Source organism: Haemaphysalis longicornis, unplaced genomic scaffold, assembly GCF_048455015.1.
Source record: "Haemaphysalis longicornis isolate Haplotype H1 unplaced genomic scaffold, Haemaphysalis longicornis Haplotype H1 scaffold_2, whole genome shotgun sequence".
NCBI lineage: Eukaryota > Metazoa > Arthropoda > Arachnida > Ixodida > Ixodidae > Haemaphysalis > Haemaphysalis longicornis.
In genome coordinates, this window is record NW_027526295.1 from 235,186,782 (window position 1) to 235,207,896 (window position 21,115).

At 47.1% G+C, this 21,115-nt stretch overlaps 3 protein-coding genes across 3 annotated transcripts; all 3 read right to left on the reverse strand.

Moving 5' to 3' along the window:
- Positions 1-4,164: 4,164 nt before the first annotated feature.
- Positions 4,165-5,314, reverse strand: LOC144167693 (uncharacterized). The gene has a single exon (XM_077696873.1). The coding sequence runs from the start codon at positions 5,257-5,259 to the stop codon at positions 4,249-4,251; it is 1,011 nt and encodes a 336-aa protein (XP_077552999.1). The 5' UTR covers positions 5,260-5,314; the 3' UTR covers positions 4,165-4,248.
- Positions 5,315-10,021: 4,707 nt separating this feature from the next.
- On the reverse strand, positions 10,022-12,516 carry LOC144167694 (uncharacterized). Its single transcript, XM_077696875.1, has one exon. It carries the CDS (start codon positions 12,110-12,112, stop codon positions 11,099-11,101), a length of 1,014 nt encoding a protein of 337 aa, XP_077553001.1. The 5' UTR covers positions 12,113-12,516; the 3' UTR covers positions 10,022-11,098.
- Positions 12,517-17,628: 5,112 nt separating this feature from the next.
- Positions 17,629-18,354, reverse strand: LOC144168563 (uncharacterized). The gene is made up of 2 exons (XM_077697519.1): positions 18,124-18,354; positions 17,629-18,006 (listed from the first exon to the last, which is right to left on the reverse strand). The coding sequence occupies exons 1-2, from the start codon at positions 18,352-18,354 to the stop codon at positions 17,629-17,631; spliced, it is 609 nt and encodes a 202-aa protein (XP_077553645.1).
- Positions 18,355-21,115: the final 2,761 nt, after the last annotated feature.

A 21,115-nucleotide genomic window follows, 5' to 3' on the forward strand; every position in this document is an offset into this window, starting at 1 on the left:
ATACGGGCAATACAAAGTGACCTAGTGAATAAACGCACATGTAATTTATTGGCTGATTTATTGGTTGGTTGGTGATGTAAACTTTCGTCTCTTTCAGGCCATTTTTTAAAATAGTTTCGAGGGTCAAACAAATTCTCTTCTATATAGTCGCCCATATAGTGTATCCGTACAGCTTGTGGTTCTCTGGAGATTAAAGCCAACTCTGCGAAGCGGCTGTTATGTTATTGGCATGGTTGAAAATATTTTATTGCATTATAGGCAATGGTTATTATAGGGGCCTGGGATACTTTTCCCTGAAGTCGCCGTATGTGAGTCATTGTGTAGACATCCATATGAGGGTATATCCGTGTGTGTGTGTGTCCGCCACCAGTAGCGCGGCGCATGCGCGGCCATTTATAGATCTGTAGAACAAATGCATAAATAATGTAGAAGCTATAAAGAGTGACTGTGGAAGTGATGGTGTTAGCATTTGTTTTTGTGCGAAATATTTGTGTTGACGAACTGCCCTAGCTCTCTAAATCGCTCCAGCCCCTCCAACCACCCCTCCACTCTGCTTGGTTCGAAGGTCCAGTTGACCCCTGTTACGATTCAGCGTGGCGCTACCCTGACGATTACTGATGATTGCTATTGGTTTTCCCTTTGTAGCGGGGTGATGACGTGTCATATTACCGAAAAGGACTAATATACCTATGTTTTACACTCTTGGTTCAATACTAGCGCTGCTTAGGGCAGGCACAAAAACTTATTAGGCACAAAATATTTTTTTTTGCTGTTACAGGTGGTAACTGTCCTAGGCAATATTCCCCGCTCTGTTTTTCGTCCACCAGTATTTTAATCTTCTTTTCGTCGCCTCGACAGCCTTGAAGTTAACTTCCTCTGTGCTACCCTTAAATCCTATAGGGCTTCTGGAAGCCGAATATTTCCATCATGTAGATTTGGATGGATACCCTCGCATTCTAACACTATGTGCCGCATAGTTTCTGTTTCTTTTCCGCTGACCACGCATACACCATCATTTTGTGAATACTTCCCCACAAAGCTCTTAGTTCAACCTGCTCTAGCCTCAAAAGGAAAGCACTGCCCTGGGAATTATCGTAGACATTTTCCTTTCTCATGTCCGATTTCTCAGCCCTGTACATCTCAACGACGTTTTAGCTTCGATTTTTTCTCTCCATTCCGAAGATCTGCATGCCGAAGATCTGCATGACGACCTCTCTGAAACTCTCTCGCTCCTCTCCCCTGCCTCGGTCGCTGTGGTGTGGGTGCCGGGCCACTCAGGGATTATTGGCAATCAGCTGGCTCACCAGCTTGCCCGCCAGATTACTAGCCGGACGCCGGTGATTCCTTGGCCTTTCCCTCCCATGGCGGACGAGGCATCTTTCTGCAAGAAAACCCTCAAACAGCACTAACAACACCTCCGGCACTAGCTACAGACTCTTCCGCCAACCCACACTACCCTATCCATTGCACAAGTGCACACCCTTCGGGCAATCCAGCTGAACACCCTCACCACTCCGGCACGGCTGTATCACTACGGTTATCGCTCTGACCCATACTGTCCCAACTGCCCCCCTACGTACGCAAATGTTGAGCACATCCTTTTCTCCTGCCCCGTTGCCCACCAGTCCCCTCATTACCCTAACCATCCTCATCCCAACTGGAGAGTGTGGTTGGCGTCGGCGGCCCTCGTTGACCAGCTGGCCATGATTCTTCTTGCGGAGGAGTACGACGCATAGGTCTTAATCTGACCAGAAATAAAGTTTCTCTCTCTCTCTCTCTCTCTCTCTCTCTCTCTCTCTATATATATATATATATATATATATATATATATATATATATATATATATATATATATATATATATATATATATATATATATATATATATATATATATATATATATATATATATATATATATATATATATATATATATATATATATATATATATATATATAGGGAGTAGTAGAACTTTGAAGATGGTAGAGAACACAAGAGAAGAAAACTTCGAACAAGGTAAAAGCACGATTGTGGCCTACGTTTCAGCAAAGAGAACTTGCTTTCCTCAGGGCCTGAGGGAAGCAAGTTCTCTTTGCTGAAACGTAGGCCACAATCGTGCTTTTACCTTGTTCGAAGTTTTCTTCTCTCTTATATATATATATATATATATATATATATATATATATATATATATATATATATCAATCGGCTTTCCAGAGCCTATAAATTTCCATTTCCAGGTTTGCCAGGTTCATCAGAGTCCACTGTTCACATGCACTCGGACGAATGGGAGAGGAGACGTTAGAAAATAAATCACACGTACATTTCAGTCGACGAGAAAAAAGATGCGACCTAACAAATACTTTTCCATGTTTGCAAAGCTGGATGGAGACCAGAATAAAAATTTGTTCGCTATGCTAGAATCAACTATAGATAAAACAAGCGGCGATACTATGGCGTACTTTGCGGACTAAACCTTGTAGGTACTGTGCCCCTTTGGAGGCGACGATGGCCGACTGTGGCTGCTCTATACACATGAAACAGCTTAAGGCTGCTGCACATCTCAAGATTTCAACGCGAAGCTCTTAGCCTCCCGTTGTTCTAATATTTTCGTGTCGTCCGTCCGCAAACAGGAGGTGGAAGCGAGCCGGAAGGCGGTGAGGAAGAAAAAGTTTAGCCCACACTAATGCTTAGGACGTGAAGGTAGCGAAGCTGTACGAAACCGTTACGACAATCACGATGGTTTAAGTGTACGATTGCAGCCGATTTGTTTCTTCGCTGCCGCAACGACCTTTACTACATCCCTGTCACTGTAAGTGTGAGGATCCTTCATTTTGTTGGCAGTGGTAATCAATGGACGAAGGGCGTATGCTATGACGTGTCCTTCTTGTTCCCGAGCAAGGGTTACCACGATTACGGCGAACGCTGGAGTCTTTCTCGTACCGAGCAAGTGTTGCTACGAATACCGCGTACGCTGGAGCTTTTTTTTTTCCCATCTTGGCCAATATCCTTAAGTGGGTATGCTTCGCTTGACAAACGTGCGCTGAAAACAGTGGGCGGTTCTAGCTAGCAGTTGGCGTTTTCTTGCTTTCGTTATGTGCCAGGCGGCGGCCGCGAGGCCCGAGATCACGTACGCGCGCTCACGTGTGCACGCTCGGCAATTTCTCGGTATTTTTAACTGCGGATAGAAAAAATTACAATTTGCTAAGCAGCTTCGCCGTTAAAAACCAGCCAAGAAGAGAATAAATGCGACACAGCAACACACGTGCCTCTCCAAGGGGTCAAAGACGCCTGGGAAGAGACCGCGCGCGACAACGTGACATCTTACAGACTAAATATTCACGTGTACGCCGCAAACACGTGCCCAGAAAGTCGCCGATCCCGTGGGCACCACCCACCGCAAAGATGGAGCACATGTAGGGCGAAGAAGAAGCGGGTGGCGAAGAGTATAAACTGATGACCCGCGCATGCGCTGTGATACGGGTGGCGAACGCACGATGATACTCAGGCCGACGGTTATACACGGTGACGAGCACACGGCGACGGATATACGCTGTCAAAAAATTACCCCCTAGTAAAACTAACTATTGCTTATAATTTAATAAACTGTTGACGGCTTTTGACTTCAAAATAGGTGCCGTTGCGGAGAGTTAGTTTTGGTTTTCAGGGAGCTGGACGCTGTTTGGATATACTCAATATGCAACAAGACGCGAATTTATTTGGCCCTGTTACCTATTTGAAGAAATATCCTACAAGAGACAAAATATGTATTGTTTTCGTTAAGACATATTTTTTTTGTTCAGATGGACAAGGATTGGAATGTCCTCCCGCCCCACGTCGTCACCACTCCAGCCCCAATCTGTTCAAAGCGCACATTAAAGAAGCCTAGTACAAATGCCCATTCTTCACGTATCACCCGAACTTGGGTTTTAGAGGTATAATAATTAAATAAATTTATAATAAAATGTCTCAATCAATCTATGTAGTTGTCATTCAAATGTGCGTTTATTCGCTGGGTCACCTTGCATTGCTCGTACGCACCACTGAGTAGAACCGTCTCAACTTCTCATCACGAGGCCACGCATGTAGATGTCCTTTCGTGGCATCTTCATGTCTCAGTTGGCACAGCACTTATAATGGGCACATAGCTCTGTGGCAGTTTGGCGAAGTAAAGGCCAGTACTTGTCAGGACACTATCACTTGTGAAGGAAGGGATGCATGCAACAGAAAGAAAGGAAGAACATCGAGTCATACGCACACTCCAAAGTAATCCAGCTTTTCTGCACGCATCAGAGCGACGTTATTAACTGGATATTCACCAAGTCTCGTCGTTCCAGTGAGCATCAGTCGGGCCATCTGCCCGAAGCTGGTGTTGTACTTTCTGACTGTTTCGAAGTCGATTGAGCCAAAGTTGTCGAACGGACAGTAGAGGTTCCTGAGCCTGAAGAACAAGTGGATGGCTGTGAAATTTCTCCACGCGCACGAGCATTGCTCGTATAGAATCCTTGTAATGGCCTCGTGCACACCGAAGTCGCAAGGCACTCTGTAAACGAGGTCAGGACGAGAATGGAGGAATTTCTTGGTCGGAAGCTCGCCCGCGTTGTAGTACCACAAAGAAGGACGATAGTCACGGTACGACTCGTACCACAGGCGGAGATACTCGGCGTCCTTGTGGGCTACAATGACTTGCGTGCCAACATACTGTCCAGGAGGCCACCCAATGGCCAGGTCGTAGCGTCTGTACCTGTCCAAGCTCTTCACGAGATAAGCGTCCCCGTCAAGGTAAATACCTCCGTACTTTCGGAGAACCTTGATGCGAACGAAGTCAGAGGCGTGCTGAACAGAACTTAACTCTTTACCGAATATCGTTTTCGGGTTTTCAACGTATCGCAGGCTTAATCGAGGAATGTCCTTGATGTGCTTCCAGGAAGGGCTTCGTTTGGTTGCACTGCAGTTGTCGCAGTGGATCATCAGGATATCCGGCCTTTGCTGGATCCACGCTGCCCGAATGCACACGACTTCAACGAAAGAAAGGGGCTTGTTGCCGAGTCTTATGAAGTGTACGAAGTTCGGAACGTACCGGTCTTCGTGAACGGTCACATTTACCTCCGCTACTGGCGAATCCCAACAGAAAAAATCTGGCACGGGGTGCCTGGGAGTCCGGCGTAAATAAAGAAGAACCGCGATTCCCAGGCAGATGCCGAGAACTTTGAGTAAATTTGATCTGCTGCTGAAAGCAACCAAGATTGAAAGTCTCATTTTTTTTAATTTAAACTTTTTGCGCTATTCACAATTCAAGCTTGCAGAAGAGTCAGTTATTTTTGGACAAGTACTTTTTTGGCCGTATTTTCCGGCGAAACAATTTGCATTAGTCTGCCGATATTTTACAGGTTCATTTTTTTTGCAAGGAATGTCAATCCAGCGAAGCCGACATAACGTAACCGCGCACAAATACACAATAGAGTAAAACCCGTCCGAACGTTTCTGTCCACGACTGCTACCTCGTTGCTGTATTACACATTCGTAAAGCACTACACTTGCAGGGAAAGGTCACTTGAAATTACCTGCGGCGTATATCTATCGGTATTGTCTTCAGATGGAGGGGAGGAGCTTCTGGCCATATCCTCACCACTGGATATGTCTTCGGAGTTTCGGATTTTGCGTAGCTGGTTGCAGAAAGGTCGGTCTTGCGGGAACCTCGTCTTCACGGGCTTCTTGTGTCGATACTGGAGACCGTTCACCCGCTGCGAGCACTTCCGCAGCAGTGCTATCGCCTTGCGCAGGCGGTCACATTGTTGCTTCTTGGCTAGACCGTAATTTTTCGGACGCGAGCTTGCGTTTGAACTTTGTTGCTGATAGCAATGCTTCCACAGTAGTCATCTTCCTGCCGCAATCCACAGAAGGCCTTTACGATTTCACAGATTTAACTGCATGCGAGAAACACGTGCTGCAAGTGCGGTCGCTTGAGTGCAAGACAAGTGCAATACTGCCCGGCTGTTGGTGGTTTCGAGAAGAATACCGCTCACATGTGAAGGATCAGCATTCGCGGCAACGCAATTATTTAACACGAAAGGAATGTCCTTTTCTAGCTGCCACGAATGCGCCTCTAACGCACGTATGCTGCTATTTTGCACCTACCAATAATTACGAGAAAGTGCCGTAATTTTCTTTAAGTACGTGCGTTAAAAAGACCGTCGCTTCTATTTTCCCGGACAATACGGGGGCCGCATTACGCAATAAATACACTTGTATGGCAGCCAGGCTAATAAAACTTCAGGTAGTTAGAGATGCCATTTTTTCACAGCCATTTCCTACAACTATATACACATAATCGAACACCATAAACTGAATTGGCCTTCGGAAAGAGATTCCTCTGGTAGTTGCTCAGGGGATGTGAAGCATATTTATTGGCTCAGTCGCGTTAGTTAAGAGTGGCCGCCATCATAATCATTGCGTTGTGTCGTTTTAAACCAAGTGAGTCTTTTGCCTGTGCGCAGTTCCCTTTGTTTTGTTTCATGCAACAGTATCAGTGTGCTTTGGAGTACATGGCTCTTTTGATGCAGCGTAAGTGGGCTGACGCTGGGGGTGGTGCGTACAATGTGGTTTCTAACGGTCTTCGTGGAGCCATCTTTGGTGGCTAAGTCGTTGGACTTTTTCGTCCCGTAGGGCGCAGCGGGGTGTGCGGAACTCACCTTTAAATGCTAAAACCATCACTGGGATGCCGGCGACCTTCCCCAGCATTGGCGGTATGTGTAAATTACGCTAATTCCTAAGCCAGCCTAACAAATTCATTACTACTGGATGCCTTTGTCTAATCATCTCCCTGACATTGTGGGTTGGCACTCTTAGAACGCGCAGCGCTTAACCACCGTACTGCCTACATCGAAGCTAACGGCTACATTCACCCCATCAATACATCCTCTTACAAAGGGAAGAGGTCATCACTGATCCCTCTCACCACATTGAGCAGGAAGTCTATGCTGACCCTTTGATAACGTGAGGCGCGATGTATGTATGTATGTATGTATGTATGTATGTATGTATGTATGTATGTATGTATGTATGTATGTATGTATGTATGTATGTATGTATGTATGTATGTATGTATGTATGTATGCATGCATGCATGCATGCATGCATGTATGTATGCATGCATGTATGTATGTATGTATGTATGTATGTATGTATGTATGTATGTATGTATGTATGTATGTATGTATGTATGTATACTTTACGGTGCATACATACATACATACTTACAAACCGTAAAGTTCCGAAACAACACCCTCCCTCGAAACATCGCTCACCCCCGTTTAAGGGTGAAATCTTATTTATTTACTATTTACTTACCATTTAAGATTATTATTTGTTTACTAATAGACCCCAAACATCGACCACCCCCTAAAATCGCGCTAGCTTTGACGCATTCCACAGGCCGGAGAGCTCCATCCGCGAAAACGTCCCACGGCCGCGAGCCCTACCGATGTCTCGATTTTCAACAAAAAAGACACAACCTGTCCGGCTTTTTTACTTTGCATCTCCGCACTTTTGGTTGGCGGTGCGGCCACTCTTCTGTACCTTTTTGCACCTGACCCGCGGAATTTCGCCCACCCCGTATTTTTCACTTGATATCTGCGTAGATATGATCTGCGTAGTTTGGGAGGGGGTTCTTTAGAAACTGTGCGGTATGTATGTATGTATGTATGTATGTATGTATGTATGTATGTATGTATGTATGTATGTATGTATGTATGTATGTATGTATGTATGTATGTATGTATGTATGTATGTATGTATGTATGTTTGTATGTATGTATGTATGTATGTATGTATGTATGTATGTATGTATGCACGTATGTATGCATGTAGGTATGTATAATATTTCTTTTGATATTGAGAGCGAGATAAGTATTAATAATAAATAAGAACTGCCTATTTATTTATTGGGAAAATATTTATTTTATCTCCCTCTAGTATTATATATGTATAACTGAAATAGAACAAATTTATAAAAAATAAATGAGCAAAGCTGATGGATTTTTGCCACTGCTCTCGCTCGCAGTACCAAAAGAAAAATTACACCACAAAAAACCGGGCCATGTCCACTAACGTCAAACCTGGGGAGGAGCAAAGCATGCAGTTTTTAAGTGTATTCAAAGATTGTAGGTCTATCTCTTGCCAGACGGCGCGCGCTGATACACGCGACATTGACATTACAAAGACGGAGAAGTGATATTCGAAACTGAGAACTGCAAAATTTAAAGTTCAAGCGAGTACGGAGCGAAATAGAGGCAAGCAAGCAAGCAAGCAATCACGAACGAAAACGATTGTCCCGGTGTGTTCTTTTAGTAAGCGTTACGTTCTAGTTCGAGGTGTTGGAATATGAGTGTGTCGGTGTTTTAGTACCGTGACCCCATGAGAATTCGACGACGAACGACGGCGACGACTTGAGACACCGACAGCACGAGCCTACAAGGTGCTTCCCCCATAAAAATCACAGGACGAACATGACGGAATGCTCTGCAGCAAAGCCATTTGTTTGGATGCTCCTGCATCCAAACGTTGAAGACAATGCAGCGTAGCGTGTGCCTGCTGCCGCAACGGTCTCCTGCAGATGCCTCCCTGCCAGGACGGTCCGCGCAGGAGGCGCCACAGCACAGGTGCCTGACAGCCCGGCAGAATTAATTAAGTGCACCCGCTAGCCTCACAACAATGGGTCATCGCGGGAGTCGCTTCTGTCTGACACTGTCGCGCTATGTTGATCGTTCGCCTCTGGCGTAATCCCGGCTAGGACTTTGACACGAAGTTGCTTTGTCGGCCTGACAGGTGGTCGAGCGGCACGCCTGTGCAGATCAGGCCGAATTAGCAAACGTGTAGGCCTGTCGCGTGTGTTAATTTTCCGAGGCCCATGATCTCAGTTACGATGATCGGCGGCCCACTTCCTCAGAGAAATGGCCACAACTAAAAAGAGACGGCGTTTTCCTGTGGGTTTGGGTGCATTTTTCTGTTTTAGCTTTATGCATACGAGTAAACACGTTGTTATACGGTTTCTATTGAGGAAGAGTTGCTCAATCGCTCGAATACTAACTCTCGTTCAATTGATATTTGAATGTGCAGCTCTTGTTGACTTACAAAGTACAAAAGAAGGGTATGGGAGTAAGCGTACGTGTTGTTAACGTCATAATCTTCGGTAACAGTACAATAGTAGGCTACATGTATCATATGGTGTGTGGAGAATATTCTGTGAAATCAATGTATTAAAAACAGTTACGTAGGGTAGATGGTAAAACAGTATGAGCGGCTGGTGATGTGTATTAACAAGGTTAATATATAAAATGAGAAAATGAGAATTAGCAGTAACACAACTGCGACCTTTATTCCAAATCTTCGTATCGCTTCAGACTATCCGATATACCGACCAATCACAGGAGGAATTCTGCCAACACAAGACACCAATGAAAGGCTTCGCAACTGTAGCACTAAGCAAAAGCGGAGATGTAGCCTTAAGGCACGTCCTCAATTGCGGTAACAAGCACGCCGCGCCACGAGCGCAAAAGCGCGCGCCGCAAAACGCGATTTCGCGGCAAGATTCCTCTGCCACGCCAGGATGGGTCTGGCACCCATTTTTGCGGCAAGGCGCTTTGCGCAAAACTTAACGAGCCAATCACAGTCCGGTTCACGTGTGCTGCGAGGTCAGGGCCACGGTCAGGGCTATCACCAGAAGGCTCGCCGGACCCGTTCCTCCCCTGCTGCCTCGTTGGAGAGAGCTTAGGCACGGCCGCTGGATGAGAGTGCGCCTTTCATCCAGCGGCCGTGGCTTAGGTTATTACCGGTTCCCTCAGCCGCCGCCGCCGCTTTTGGACGCGTGCTCTCCCAGTAGTGCGGCCTTCAAAAAGTGGCGGCGTTTGTGAGCGCGCGGCGGCGCGCGGGGCGGCGCGGCGTTACTGGCGTTACTGCCGTAAGTGAGGACGTACCTTTACGGTGCGCTGGCAACGCCATCTAGCTTGCGACCACCGTCTTATCCCGGCCTGCGGTTGATTTGGCACGCCCTGTTTAGGCCGCCGTGTAGAGATATTTTCTCGTGTATTTTTTTAATAATCAGGCACTCGCATTAGCAGAATGGCGTCTGAATGATAACCCAGCAAGCATGCTTCTTCATTAAGCGGACTTTGGCCCTGGCAATCGTTAAATAACCATTAAAGAGACCATGAAGACAGAATGAAAGTTTGGTTCACCCAAAAATCACTCCATATAAGGATAAACATCACGCAAATTTTAACACAGACAACAAAGAGTTAAACAAGATAATAAGAAGAACGAATTGAATAGAGGTGGCTAACGAGGCATTCTTTTACACTCCCTTTCTGACATCACAGGGACCCGATTGCACGATTGGCAGCCACCTATAATAACTACCGCTAAGAAACATGATTGTGGGATTGCAATATCCTCTCGCTCTGTTTGAGCGCTTTTAATACAGTTCAAACACTGATCACTGTTTTTGCGACCACCCGTATTGCGCCACCACTTAAATTTTGTAGTACGAGATTTGAAAATTGCGTCAATATTTTGGGGGATTTACTGGTAAAAGCAACGTCCTTCGTCAACGGAACGGAGTTGAAAGGCGTTTGAAAGGATGTTCTTTCAAATAAAACAAGGACGTGGGTATATACATGGTCCCTCAAAGAGCCGATTGGCCTAGCGCAGACAACTGATACATGAGTAATTGCCGAGGTTTTGGAAGCTACCTGCAGATCTGTATGCTACTTCAAAAATCTGTTGGTAATCATAGGAACATTTAGGTGTAGCAACACTGAATAGGGCGTTCCCAAATGGGTGTTCATCGCATGCATTTATATGTGTGAACGCTAAGCAACAGTCTGAGCACTGGAAGCCGATGTAAATAAAAAAAAAACTGAGGGACGTTTCTAAATTACGAAATGATTAAAGAAAACCAAAGCATTAAGAATACAAGGCTCGATAAATAAAATACAAAAGCGACATCCAGAAGCCTCCTCATAGGAACCGCTGGCTACGAACAACATCCACGCACTTTTACTAGCTAAAATGGCTAAAAAAGCGCGCAAGCCACATAACGTCACCGGCATCCTGTTGCGTAATCCAGACTTATCTTGCTCAACAGTGAAATGTTCCGTACACCCGCTTCACCTAGCTTTGTAGTTCCTGTCAGTACCAGACGTGCCATCTGCCCGAAGTTCGCTCTGTATAATCCGATGGTCTTAAAGTTGAGCGGACCATACCTGTCCAGTGGGCAGTAGTATGCACGGTGCCGGAAGAACGCGTGGACGGCGGTATAATTTCTCCAAACATCGTCGCACTGTTCGAACAACATCCTGGTGATGTCTTCGTGCACACCAAAGTCGCAAGCAATTCTGTGAACGAGGTATGGCTTCGTCTCCAGGATTTCTTGGGTTGGGAAGTGACCCGCATTATAGTACCAAAGGTCGGGCCGGTACCCGCGATACGACTCGTAGTACAGACGCAAAAATTCGGAATCCTTGTGAGCCACAATTATTTGGTTGCCGATGCTCTGGCCTGGAGGCCAGCCAATGGCCAGTTCATATCGCCTGTACTTGTCCACGCTCTTGATGAGGTAAGAATCACTGTCGAGGTAGATGCCTCCGTACTTCCTCAGCACCCTGATGCGGACGATGTCGGAAGCGTGTTGGATCCAGCTAACTTTGGTTCCGAAAATCACTTCCGGCTTTTCGACGTTTTTAAGACTCAGCCGAGGAATGTCCTTGATGTATGTCCAATGCGGGCTGCGCGTGGTCGCGCTGCAGTTGTCGCAGTGAACCATGAGAATGTCCGGGTTTTGTTGAAGCCAAGCTGCTCGAATACAGACGACTTCGATGAAGGAGAGGGACAGGTTGCCGAGTCTGACGAAATGAACGATGTTGGGGACGTGGAACTCGTCGTACTCTGTTATCGTCACCTCTGGCACGGTCAGGTCCCAGCACTTGAATGGTGCAAGTGGGTGCTTCGGGTACCGAAGATAAAATATTAAGCCGGTCACAACACACGTGGTGCTTACCATTAAGAAATAAAACTGTTTCATAGTCATTCGAGGACGCGGGAAATGTGGCGACATATTTAACCAAAATGTGTAAATCGGGGCGGACGTATGCGGTATGTCCCTTTTGCTTTGTTCTATTGAACTGCTCAGCAGCAATTCCGTCCTTCACAAACAGGTCTTGTAGCCATTAGCTTATGGTGAGCATTCTCAGCACGTCGAGGGCTGAACGAACTCCTCTCACTGTTACTGCACGAGCACTGACCTTGCAAATGGGTATCTCGGAGAGCGGACTGGCTGTTAAAAAAATCCCGAAGATTTGCTCCGACTTCGAGCATGCATTTCTGAAGTCCTCCTGGGAGCAATTGTCGATGCTGTTGCAGAAAAAAATTACTTTTCACTTTCCCGACGGAGGGTTCTTCACGACGCCATCCTGCGATGTAGCGAGAAGAATTGACGCTTGCCGTGCTCTGTATGTCCATTCCAAACGACAGACAATTGAGTAGCGATGATCCGACCACAGCGACTACAGCGCGAAGGGCGTCACCGACGAGACACAATTCACGTCCGGCGCTTCGCAGCTGCCGTCTATCTTCATGCGCTGTCTTCGCAATGCGAGGTAGACAGAGTAGGGCACGGGGCGGGGCTGCGGCTGAATGGCACGACGATGTGCATCAACATCTTGCGACAGCTGCTTTTAGCAATTGCAAGATGGAAAGGCGCAAGGCATTCTGCTACCACTGCTGCGTGAATTGCAAGGGCCTCCGCGTCCTTTGTTCATGAGTGCGACTTCTGCAAAACCTCTTCAATACATACCGGTTTCAAAATGTCACTGGAACTTTTGCTTATCTGATTTTTTTAGCGGAGCAGCTTTTGTGTCTTGCGTTGTGTTTCCGCGTACTACGATGCGGCCTGTCGCGTGTTTCTACTTGATGCTGCTCCAACTGAGCAGTTGGAGCTCCAAGGGAGCATCAGCATGAGCATGAACTGGGTGATGTTCCAGGGGCTCGGAGTTTTCTCCAAAGCATGATTCAACTCCAAAGTGGAAGTATTTCTTGTGAAAGCGCAGCGTGGGCCACCCTTTCACCCCGCACTCCTATGCATGTTCGAAATCTGCTCAGTTATAAATGCAGTGTTTAATCAAGCTGAAATCAGCTGAATCGAGCTAGTTTAGAACATGCAAATAAAAACTAGTTGCTCTAACTTCGTGCTATTAAATAACAGAACCGAGAATGTTACTGCGTATACCTTGCGAACACAAGACCGGCGAGCAGGTCTTTCTTCACTTTTTTTGTATGTCGCAAACATTTCATGAACTACATCTGTTTCAAGAAGAAGAAATGACTTACCATTTTTTTCCTTTGTCCTCCTGGGCATTGTTGAATACCTGCCCTAATATTTGTCTGCATTCAACGAGCTAGTATCATTTCCCGTTTTCATTCGCTATATACAGGGTGCCCCAGGTATCATGCACTAACAGTTTAAAAAAGCAGTGGGGCTACTCGAAGAATGTTTCCAGTACAGTGGAGTAGCAGCCGTCGATTTTTTTCGTTATGTAGATTTAATTAGGTAATTGTAATGAATTATCCAAGTGGAGAAGTCCTTTTTCAATCATTAAAATGTCAATGAGGCAAACGCAGATACTTACAAGGGGAATCTAACTGCTTTGTTTCCAGCGACGTACTAATTGCGGGCTCATTTATTCTGATAGATAAAGAAACCCGCGAAAATGAAAAATACCACGTGATTGCGCTCCAACCCCGACACTTAGTGTATATATATATATATATATATATATATATATATATATATATATATATATATATATATATAAATGGGTTTAAGGAATTATTCTTGGGAGGGAGAGATTGGGTAGGGCAAGAATACTGCGGTTATTCAATAATTTTTCTCCTATGAAGGGGCTTCTGCTGGTTTTCTTTTCTTTGTACTTTACAGGATGTCCAGTGGAGGTGGCTGGTCGCGGTGGCCTCGGAGCGGGAGGCTCAGGATTCCGCGGGTGCAGGAATTTTGGCCCCTATCTGTTGAGGTAGACAGTGTCCCATCAATCCCGAGAGAGTGTATATATATATATATATATATATATGTAAAAGGTAAGTAGAGACGGAGAAACACGAGAAAAGCACTACAAAACTAAAAATTTACTGACGTTTCATTTTTATGTTTTTCTCGTGTGTCTCAGTCTCTACTTAACTTAGTTTCTCGCGCTCTGTGTGAGTTATATATATATATATATATTTATATATATATATATATATATATATATATATATATATATATATATATATATATATATATATATATATATATATACTTTTTACTCATACTTTTTCTACGTGCTCTTTGTGAGTTTTCTCTTTTCCTAGATTTATATCTACATACACACATAATGCAAACATACAGACACAGATCTTTATACAAAGCGTTTAATTTCTGTTATTCTGTATACACCTGTAAATTTTTTCGTTTAGTTATTAAAATGGTTCCTCAGGCTATTTATTTAGTGTGACAGGGACAAAGCAAATGCACGAACTAGTTAACATGTCGTCTGCGCACACGAACGAGGTACAACATACCCATTACGTGTCCGAAGTGTCCGAAAAGGGGCTGAAAAGAATGCAAACTTCTTTTGACCACATGACAGTTAGCATATCTCAGTAAATAATTACTCAACACTTTTCATGCGGGCTAACAAGAATGCTCTGCAACCCCCGTTTATTAGAATACCATTAAAAACTAATTTCAAAATACCATTTACAATGATGTCCACTGTTACGACAAAACGCTGAGCAAAAACGAAACAAGCAGATGACATAGCGTACCACACTATAAGTTATCGCGTAAGCAGTCTGTTTTGGTATGTACAAAGCAAAGACAGCACAGAGACATTTAAAGGAGCCATGAAGACCAAATACAACTTTGTTTTATTCGAAAGATTTCGTATTTTATAGTGCCCGCAGCGCTTGTCCGGATTGAAATGGCGTTTTATTCACTGAGAAATTCATCATTTTACATTAAAATTTTGATTTTCCCGCTAAATCGTGTGTTTTCGTGGTCTGAAATGACATCACTGGAACCAACCGCTCTGCAGCCGATATGAAAGCCTTGTTTACCGTTAGTGAACCTAGATGGCGGCACCATACCGTGGCAAGCCGTTTTCTGCCCCTGCTTTGTTTTAAATGCAGAGCATTTCTTTAACTCACGATGTCACCCGGCGTTGGCGTGCCTCGGCGTCCGCAACAGCCGTTCCAGGTGCGCCCTCTCCCCCACTCCTCCTCGCCTGCTCTCCGCTGCCCCTCGCGTGTTCTCTGCGTGCTCGGATCGCGTTCAGCAACAGGTGGGGCGCGCATGCGTCGTAGTTTGGCGCGGGAGCAACAACAGTTGTGGCGTGATCGTGACGTAGTCGTGACGTGTTCGTGGCGCGGTCGTGCCGCGATGGGGCGGTTCTCGGCGTTCGCTCTCGCTGTCAATTTCTTTCGAACGAGATGAAATCGGGTATGTGCGCCCCCCGAAAATGCTCTGCATTTGACCGTGCCCCTCGCGAGGGGGATGTTCGTCACTATGGGCTCTTTGACACAAGTTCCTTTTTTAACCGTATTTGAACCTGCCTTGTTTTTGTTCCGGGAGAATATAATCGTTTCGTGAAACAGAGTGACCGCTCGACAAATATGGTAACGTAAGACACCGTTGCTTGCGTTAATCGGCCAGTGTCGTCTAAAGCTACCCCAAAGCCCCGCAGACCTGTGCAGCTAAACAAAACATAGTTCGTGCAGTACCAACAGCAGTACGCATCGGTACTTCTATATTTATGTGTGCTTTCGTAACTTCCACTGTCGGTCCCATCATTCTTACTGCTTTAAAAACAAGTGGACTAAATTTAAGCGCAAATGGCTCGTTCGTCAAGCTTATAAGCTCTGCCTAATTAGCGTTTGCTTTTGCCGGCCTCCGCCAATCGCACAGCTGGCTGGTTTGACTTCGTCTTCATGGCTCCTTTAAGTGAATACACTAAACAGGTGACCTGTCGGAGTTTAGAGCAGGCATGAACCATGCGACTGCTCGGGATAAAACCTCCGGGGTATTTAATTTTTGGCACCCACTCAACTGAAAGGCAAATACAGTTGCAACAGGCCGGCGAGTGCAAGAAAAATGGTACCATCTGGGGAATACTCCGGCAAGATTTGTGGAGAGAGAGAGAGAGAGAGAGAGAGAGAGAGAGAGAGAGAGAGAGAGAGAGAGAGAGAGAGAGAGAGAGAGAGAGAGAGAGAGAGAGAGAGAGAGAGAGAATAACTTTATTGAGCCAAAGAAATTGCGGCGACTACGTGCCGGATGGGGTGGTTCCTACTTCACGGGACGCACATGCTTCCGCGGCCGCCTGGCCCCTGGAGATCAGGACGAGCTGTTCTTCCAAGGCGGGGCTGGTTAGCAAGGTCTCCCATCGCGCATTAAGGGGTGTGGGAAGGGTGTTGGAGGTTTGGGTAAGGGGTGGGGGGATGGTCACGGTGAAATCGCACTCTCCGATGACGTGCCGGAGCGTGCCCAATTGCCCACAGAAGCTACACTCTTTCTCGTATCTCTCGGGGTACATTCTGCTTTGGAGATAGGGGTGCGGGAAGGAGCCTACTTGTATTTGTCTGTAGATCATTTGCTGCGCTCTACTGAGTGATTTTTGCGGTTCAGGGTAACGCCGTCTGCCTTCCCTGTAGTGGCTGGTGATATCCTTGTAAGTCGTTATGGCCTGCGGCTCGTGCTCGTCTGCCCGGTGTTCATGCTGGTGGGCGAGTTCGTTGCCCTCCAGCCCTGAGTGTGCCGGTGTCCATATCAGTTCGAATTTCTGCTCGGGTATACGTCGTCTTCCTCGCTCGAGTTTCTGAGTGCCGTCAGAGACACCTGCCCTTTTCTATAGTTGCCATACGCTTTCTTTGAGTCCGTGATTATTTTGCTCACTTAGGCAACGTGAGCGCCACGGCTATTGCCGCCTCTTCCGCTTCTTACGGGAACACCGTTTTAACCAAGGCGCAGGTCACAAGCGCGTCTTGCTTCGTGACCGATATCGTGGGTCGTGTCGAAAACGTGGGTAGACAGGCGTCCGTGTAGAGGGTGACCCCGGTTGCGTCTTCTTGTTATTCCGATTGTCTTAGCGTTTCGATCAGGGCCTTGACCCTGGCCGCTCTGCGCCCGTCGTTCCGACCCGGTTTCATGTTCCGGGGAAGGGGTTAGCTTTCGATTTTCTGTGCTCAAAGATTGTGTAAATGTCCCCTGTTCTTGTGGTCCACCTCCTGCCAGCCCAGCTTGGCCAGTACCATTCGGCCCAACGAGGTTTGGCTGAGCCACACTGTCTGAATAGACAGGTGGGCTTCTACCAACTCTTTTACCGTATTGTGTTTTTCTATGCCGAGCATCTTCTCGGTGGACGAGTGGCGCGGGGTAGCCAGCGCCATCTTCGTTGCTTTGCGCATGATCGTGTTCAGTTGGTCTCTGTTTTTCTTCAGTAGCTGTAGGTATGGCGCCGCGTATACGATGCGCGACGTCACAAAGGCCTGGACCAGCGTGAGCGCGTCGTCTTCCTTCAGTCCTCTTCACCTGTTTGTGACCCTTCGGATCATGTTCGTAATCTGTTCCGTGGTGGTCTTGATCTTTCTCAGCGCCGCTTCCGCCTTGCCGTTGTTCTGGAAGATCACTCCCCGCATCCGGGCTTGTGTGGTCGGCGTTATGTCCGTTCGGTCGATAGTCACACGCACATTATCTTGTTGTCCTTTCTTTCTTCGTGGTTTTATGATTAGGAGCTCTGATTTTTTCGGCGAGAAGAAGAGGCCGCATGTCCTTGCATAGTCATCTACGGTCTCGGCAGCTCTCTGAAGGGTCTCTTCCATCCAACTATCCGACCCCGGTCTAGACGTCCACACGGTGATGTCGTCCGCGTAGAGAGCGTGGTCGATGCCCTCCATGCCTTGTAGCTGGGCCGGGAGCGGGAGTAGCGCCAGGTTCAAGAGCAGGAGTTACAGGACCGACCCTTGCGGGGTGCCCCTGTCTCCCACCGCTATCGGTTGCGACTTCTCGTCCCCGACTTTTACCTTTGCCGTTCTATTGCAAGGGAAGTCCCGGATGTACTTGAACATTTGCTTTCCGCATCCCGTCTCTCGCAGGTTACGGAGTATGCGGTCGTGGGTTACGCGGTCAAAAGCCCCCTTGAGGTCGGTTGCCAGGATTGCCCTCGACGTCGAGTTCTTGTCTTTCTTGATCACCAGTTGGCGTAGCTGCACTAGGATGTCTTGCGTGCTCAGTTGTCCTTGGAAACCGTACATGGTCGGTGGTATCTGGTGGGTGGTGTCTAGAGGTGGTGTATAGAGTTGAGGAAGCATACAAATAAGGCGTTTTTTGCTATTGACAGCGATACGACTACCACAGTACCACCAAATTAAAGTGCCCGCATTAATTTTAAGATGATGTACATCACTTTTGTAATCCTTGTGTTGTGATATCAGAAGTGGTTTGTTAGAGTACTGAAAAACACGGCAGTGACAAAAGCAGCTGCCCAGATCATTCACGTATATGTTGAACACCAGTGGGAATACACGCATTTTATAAGCGCTGCTTTATTTCATGTTTTCTAGCGCTACGATTTGACTGTGATCATACAAATAGTTCTTGGTAAGCAACAGGAAAGAACCTCGAGACCCATAATTATGTAGTACTTTTAGTAATAATTTTTTATCTACGAGAGAGAGAGAGAGAGAGAGAGAGAGAGAGAGAGAGAGAAATAACTTTTATTTGTCCAGTTTGTGGAGGAGACCTAGACCTCCACCCTAGGCGTCGGCCAGGAGCCCTTGGGTCCTAGCAGCGTCTTCGGCTAACTGGACGGCCCAGACTTGATCCGCCGGGTCTGAGCTGAGCAGTACGGTCTCCCACTCCTCATTACTGCTAATTTTGCGGCTCTGAGGAGTCGCCTGAGGACATGCCCATAATATATGTGCAAGATCGGCGCGTTCCTTGCATCTCCGACATTTATCTGAAAATTGCCCAGGATAACAATGACTATACGCGACGGGGTTCGGGTACGAGTTCGTCTGAAGAAGCCGCCAAACCACAGATTGCCTTTTAATGAGGGATGGATGAGCGGGGGGGTAGCGGGCTCGTTCAAGCCGGTAATGAGTAGTCAGCTCCCTGTAAGACACAAGCCTGTATCTGCCCGTCCAGCGAAGCGAGTGAGCGTCTGGGTCAGAAGTGTCGACGCCAGCTCGGTCGGTAAAGCCTCGAGCCGCATCGTGCGCACACTCGTTTCCGGCCAGGCCCGAGTGGGCCGGTGCCCATATAAAGTATATCTTCCCGTTCCGCTCGTCATGGGATCGAGATTTTAGGATTTGGGACGCCTCGGGTGAAATTCGCCCTCTCGGATAATTTAAAATAGCCGACTTAGAGTCGCTAACAATTAATTTAATTTTTGGAGACGCTGTCATCGCCAGGGCGATGGCCGCCTCTTCACCCACCTCTGTGTCCGTCGTGCGGACCGAGCATGAGGCCCACGGAAATTGACCACTGCGAGGGCCATGGCGTCGCGAGCAATGTAATCAGCGGCGTCTACGTATATCTACGAAGTCAAATGTTTTTGTGACATCTACAAATAGGGCAGAAGCTACTTCAATATGATCGAATGAACTATTTATTTACAAGTCTGAAACTTCTTGCAGTCGAAGCTTGGTGCCAGATGCCTAGAATGAAACCGAACTAATTTTTGGATAGCACGCCATGGGGATAAAGAAAACTATGCATAATTGAAAGATGTTTTCTCAAGATCAGAGCAACGCACGAGATTATGGATATATCACGATAGTTGTCAATTACGTGTTTTGACCCACTTTTATAGAACGCGATTATACCCGTCGCGGTGGCTCAGTGGCTAAGGCGTTACGCTGCTGAGCACGAGATCGCGGGTTCGATTCCCGGCCGCGGCGGCCGCTTTTCTGATGGAGGCGAAAAGCAAAAACACCCGTGTGTACGAGATTTCGGCGAACGTTAAAGATCCCCAGGTGGTCAAAATTAATCCGGAGCCCCACACTACGGCGCGCCTCACCGCCTGCGTTGCGTCGGCGCGTTAAACCCTACAATCAATCAATCACAACGCGATTACAACTGTTGTTTTTAGGGATTGAGGCACCTTCGGTTTTGTTAAAGGGGTCCTGAAATACCTTCCGCCGATGCGTGGATGTACATGTAACCAAATAAAGCAATGTATTAGCAATCTCCTCCCGCAAGAATTTTGTTGAAGCGATGAGTATTAGCTGAGAAATCGTAAATCAAAAACCGCGCATTATCGTCGCGCCGCGTTTCCTCCTCCTTTCAACTTACTCTCCGCTGTTGACGGCGAGCGAGCCTTCCCTCCCATGATGCTGCGCTCCTCGGCGGTGACGTACTTCCGCTATTGCGCTGCTCACACCAACGTTGGCTCACACAGCCGTCTGCTACGGGCAAGCTTTGTTGACACCATGAATCCCGCACACCGCTCAAGGCTGGAAAAGCGAACGAAAAATCTGGCCCCATGTGTGCGGCGGCCTGGCCTTGCCCCTTCGCGGTGTACGTTACTGAAGTTCATATCGGCGGCGCGTGACTTTGTATCGGCGGCGAACTCGCAGCCGCACGGGGAGGATCCTGCGCTCGCTCCCTTGGATGCACAGCGCACTGTTTATCCAAAAAGCGCCGTATCAGATGTGGCCCCGCTGGTGCCGGGTCTTATTTTGTGGCGGTGGTAATTCCTGCCGGCGGCGATACAGAACCCGTGCACAAAACGCCAGTTCAGCTTGGGGCGGCGCGTGGTGGAGAGCGGCAACGTTGGCAAAACATGCTCCGCCACGGCTCTGAGCTTCCTCGCGCTGGAGCGAGCACCATTTCTTTGACAATATCAAACATCGGTTGTCCTGGCAACAAGGCACAAACCGCTCTAGAAGTCAGTTACTGTTGCGTGATCCCGGTTCAGCTTGGGGCCCCACCTCGCGGCATATGGGTACTGCAGGCATACTACTCACTCCCATTTGGAAGTGCGAGATGCGTTTGGCATTACAGGAGGCGATG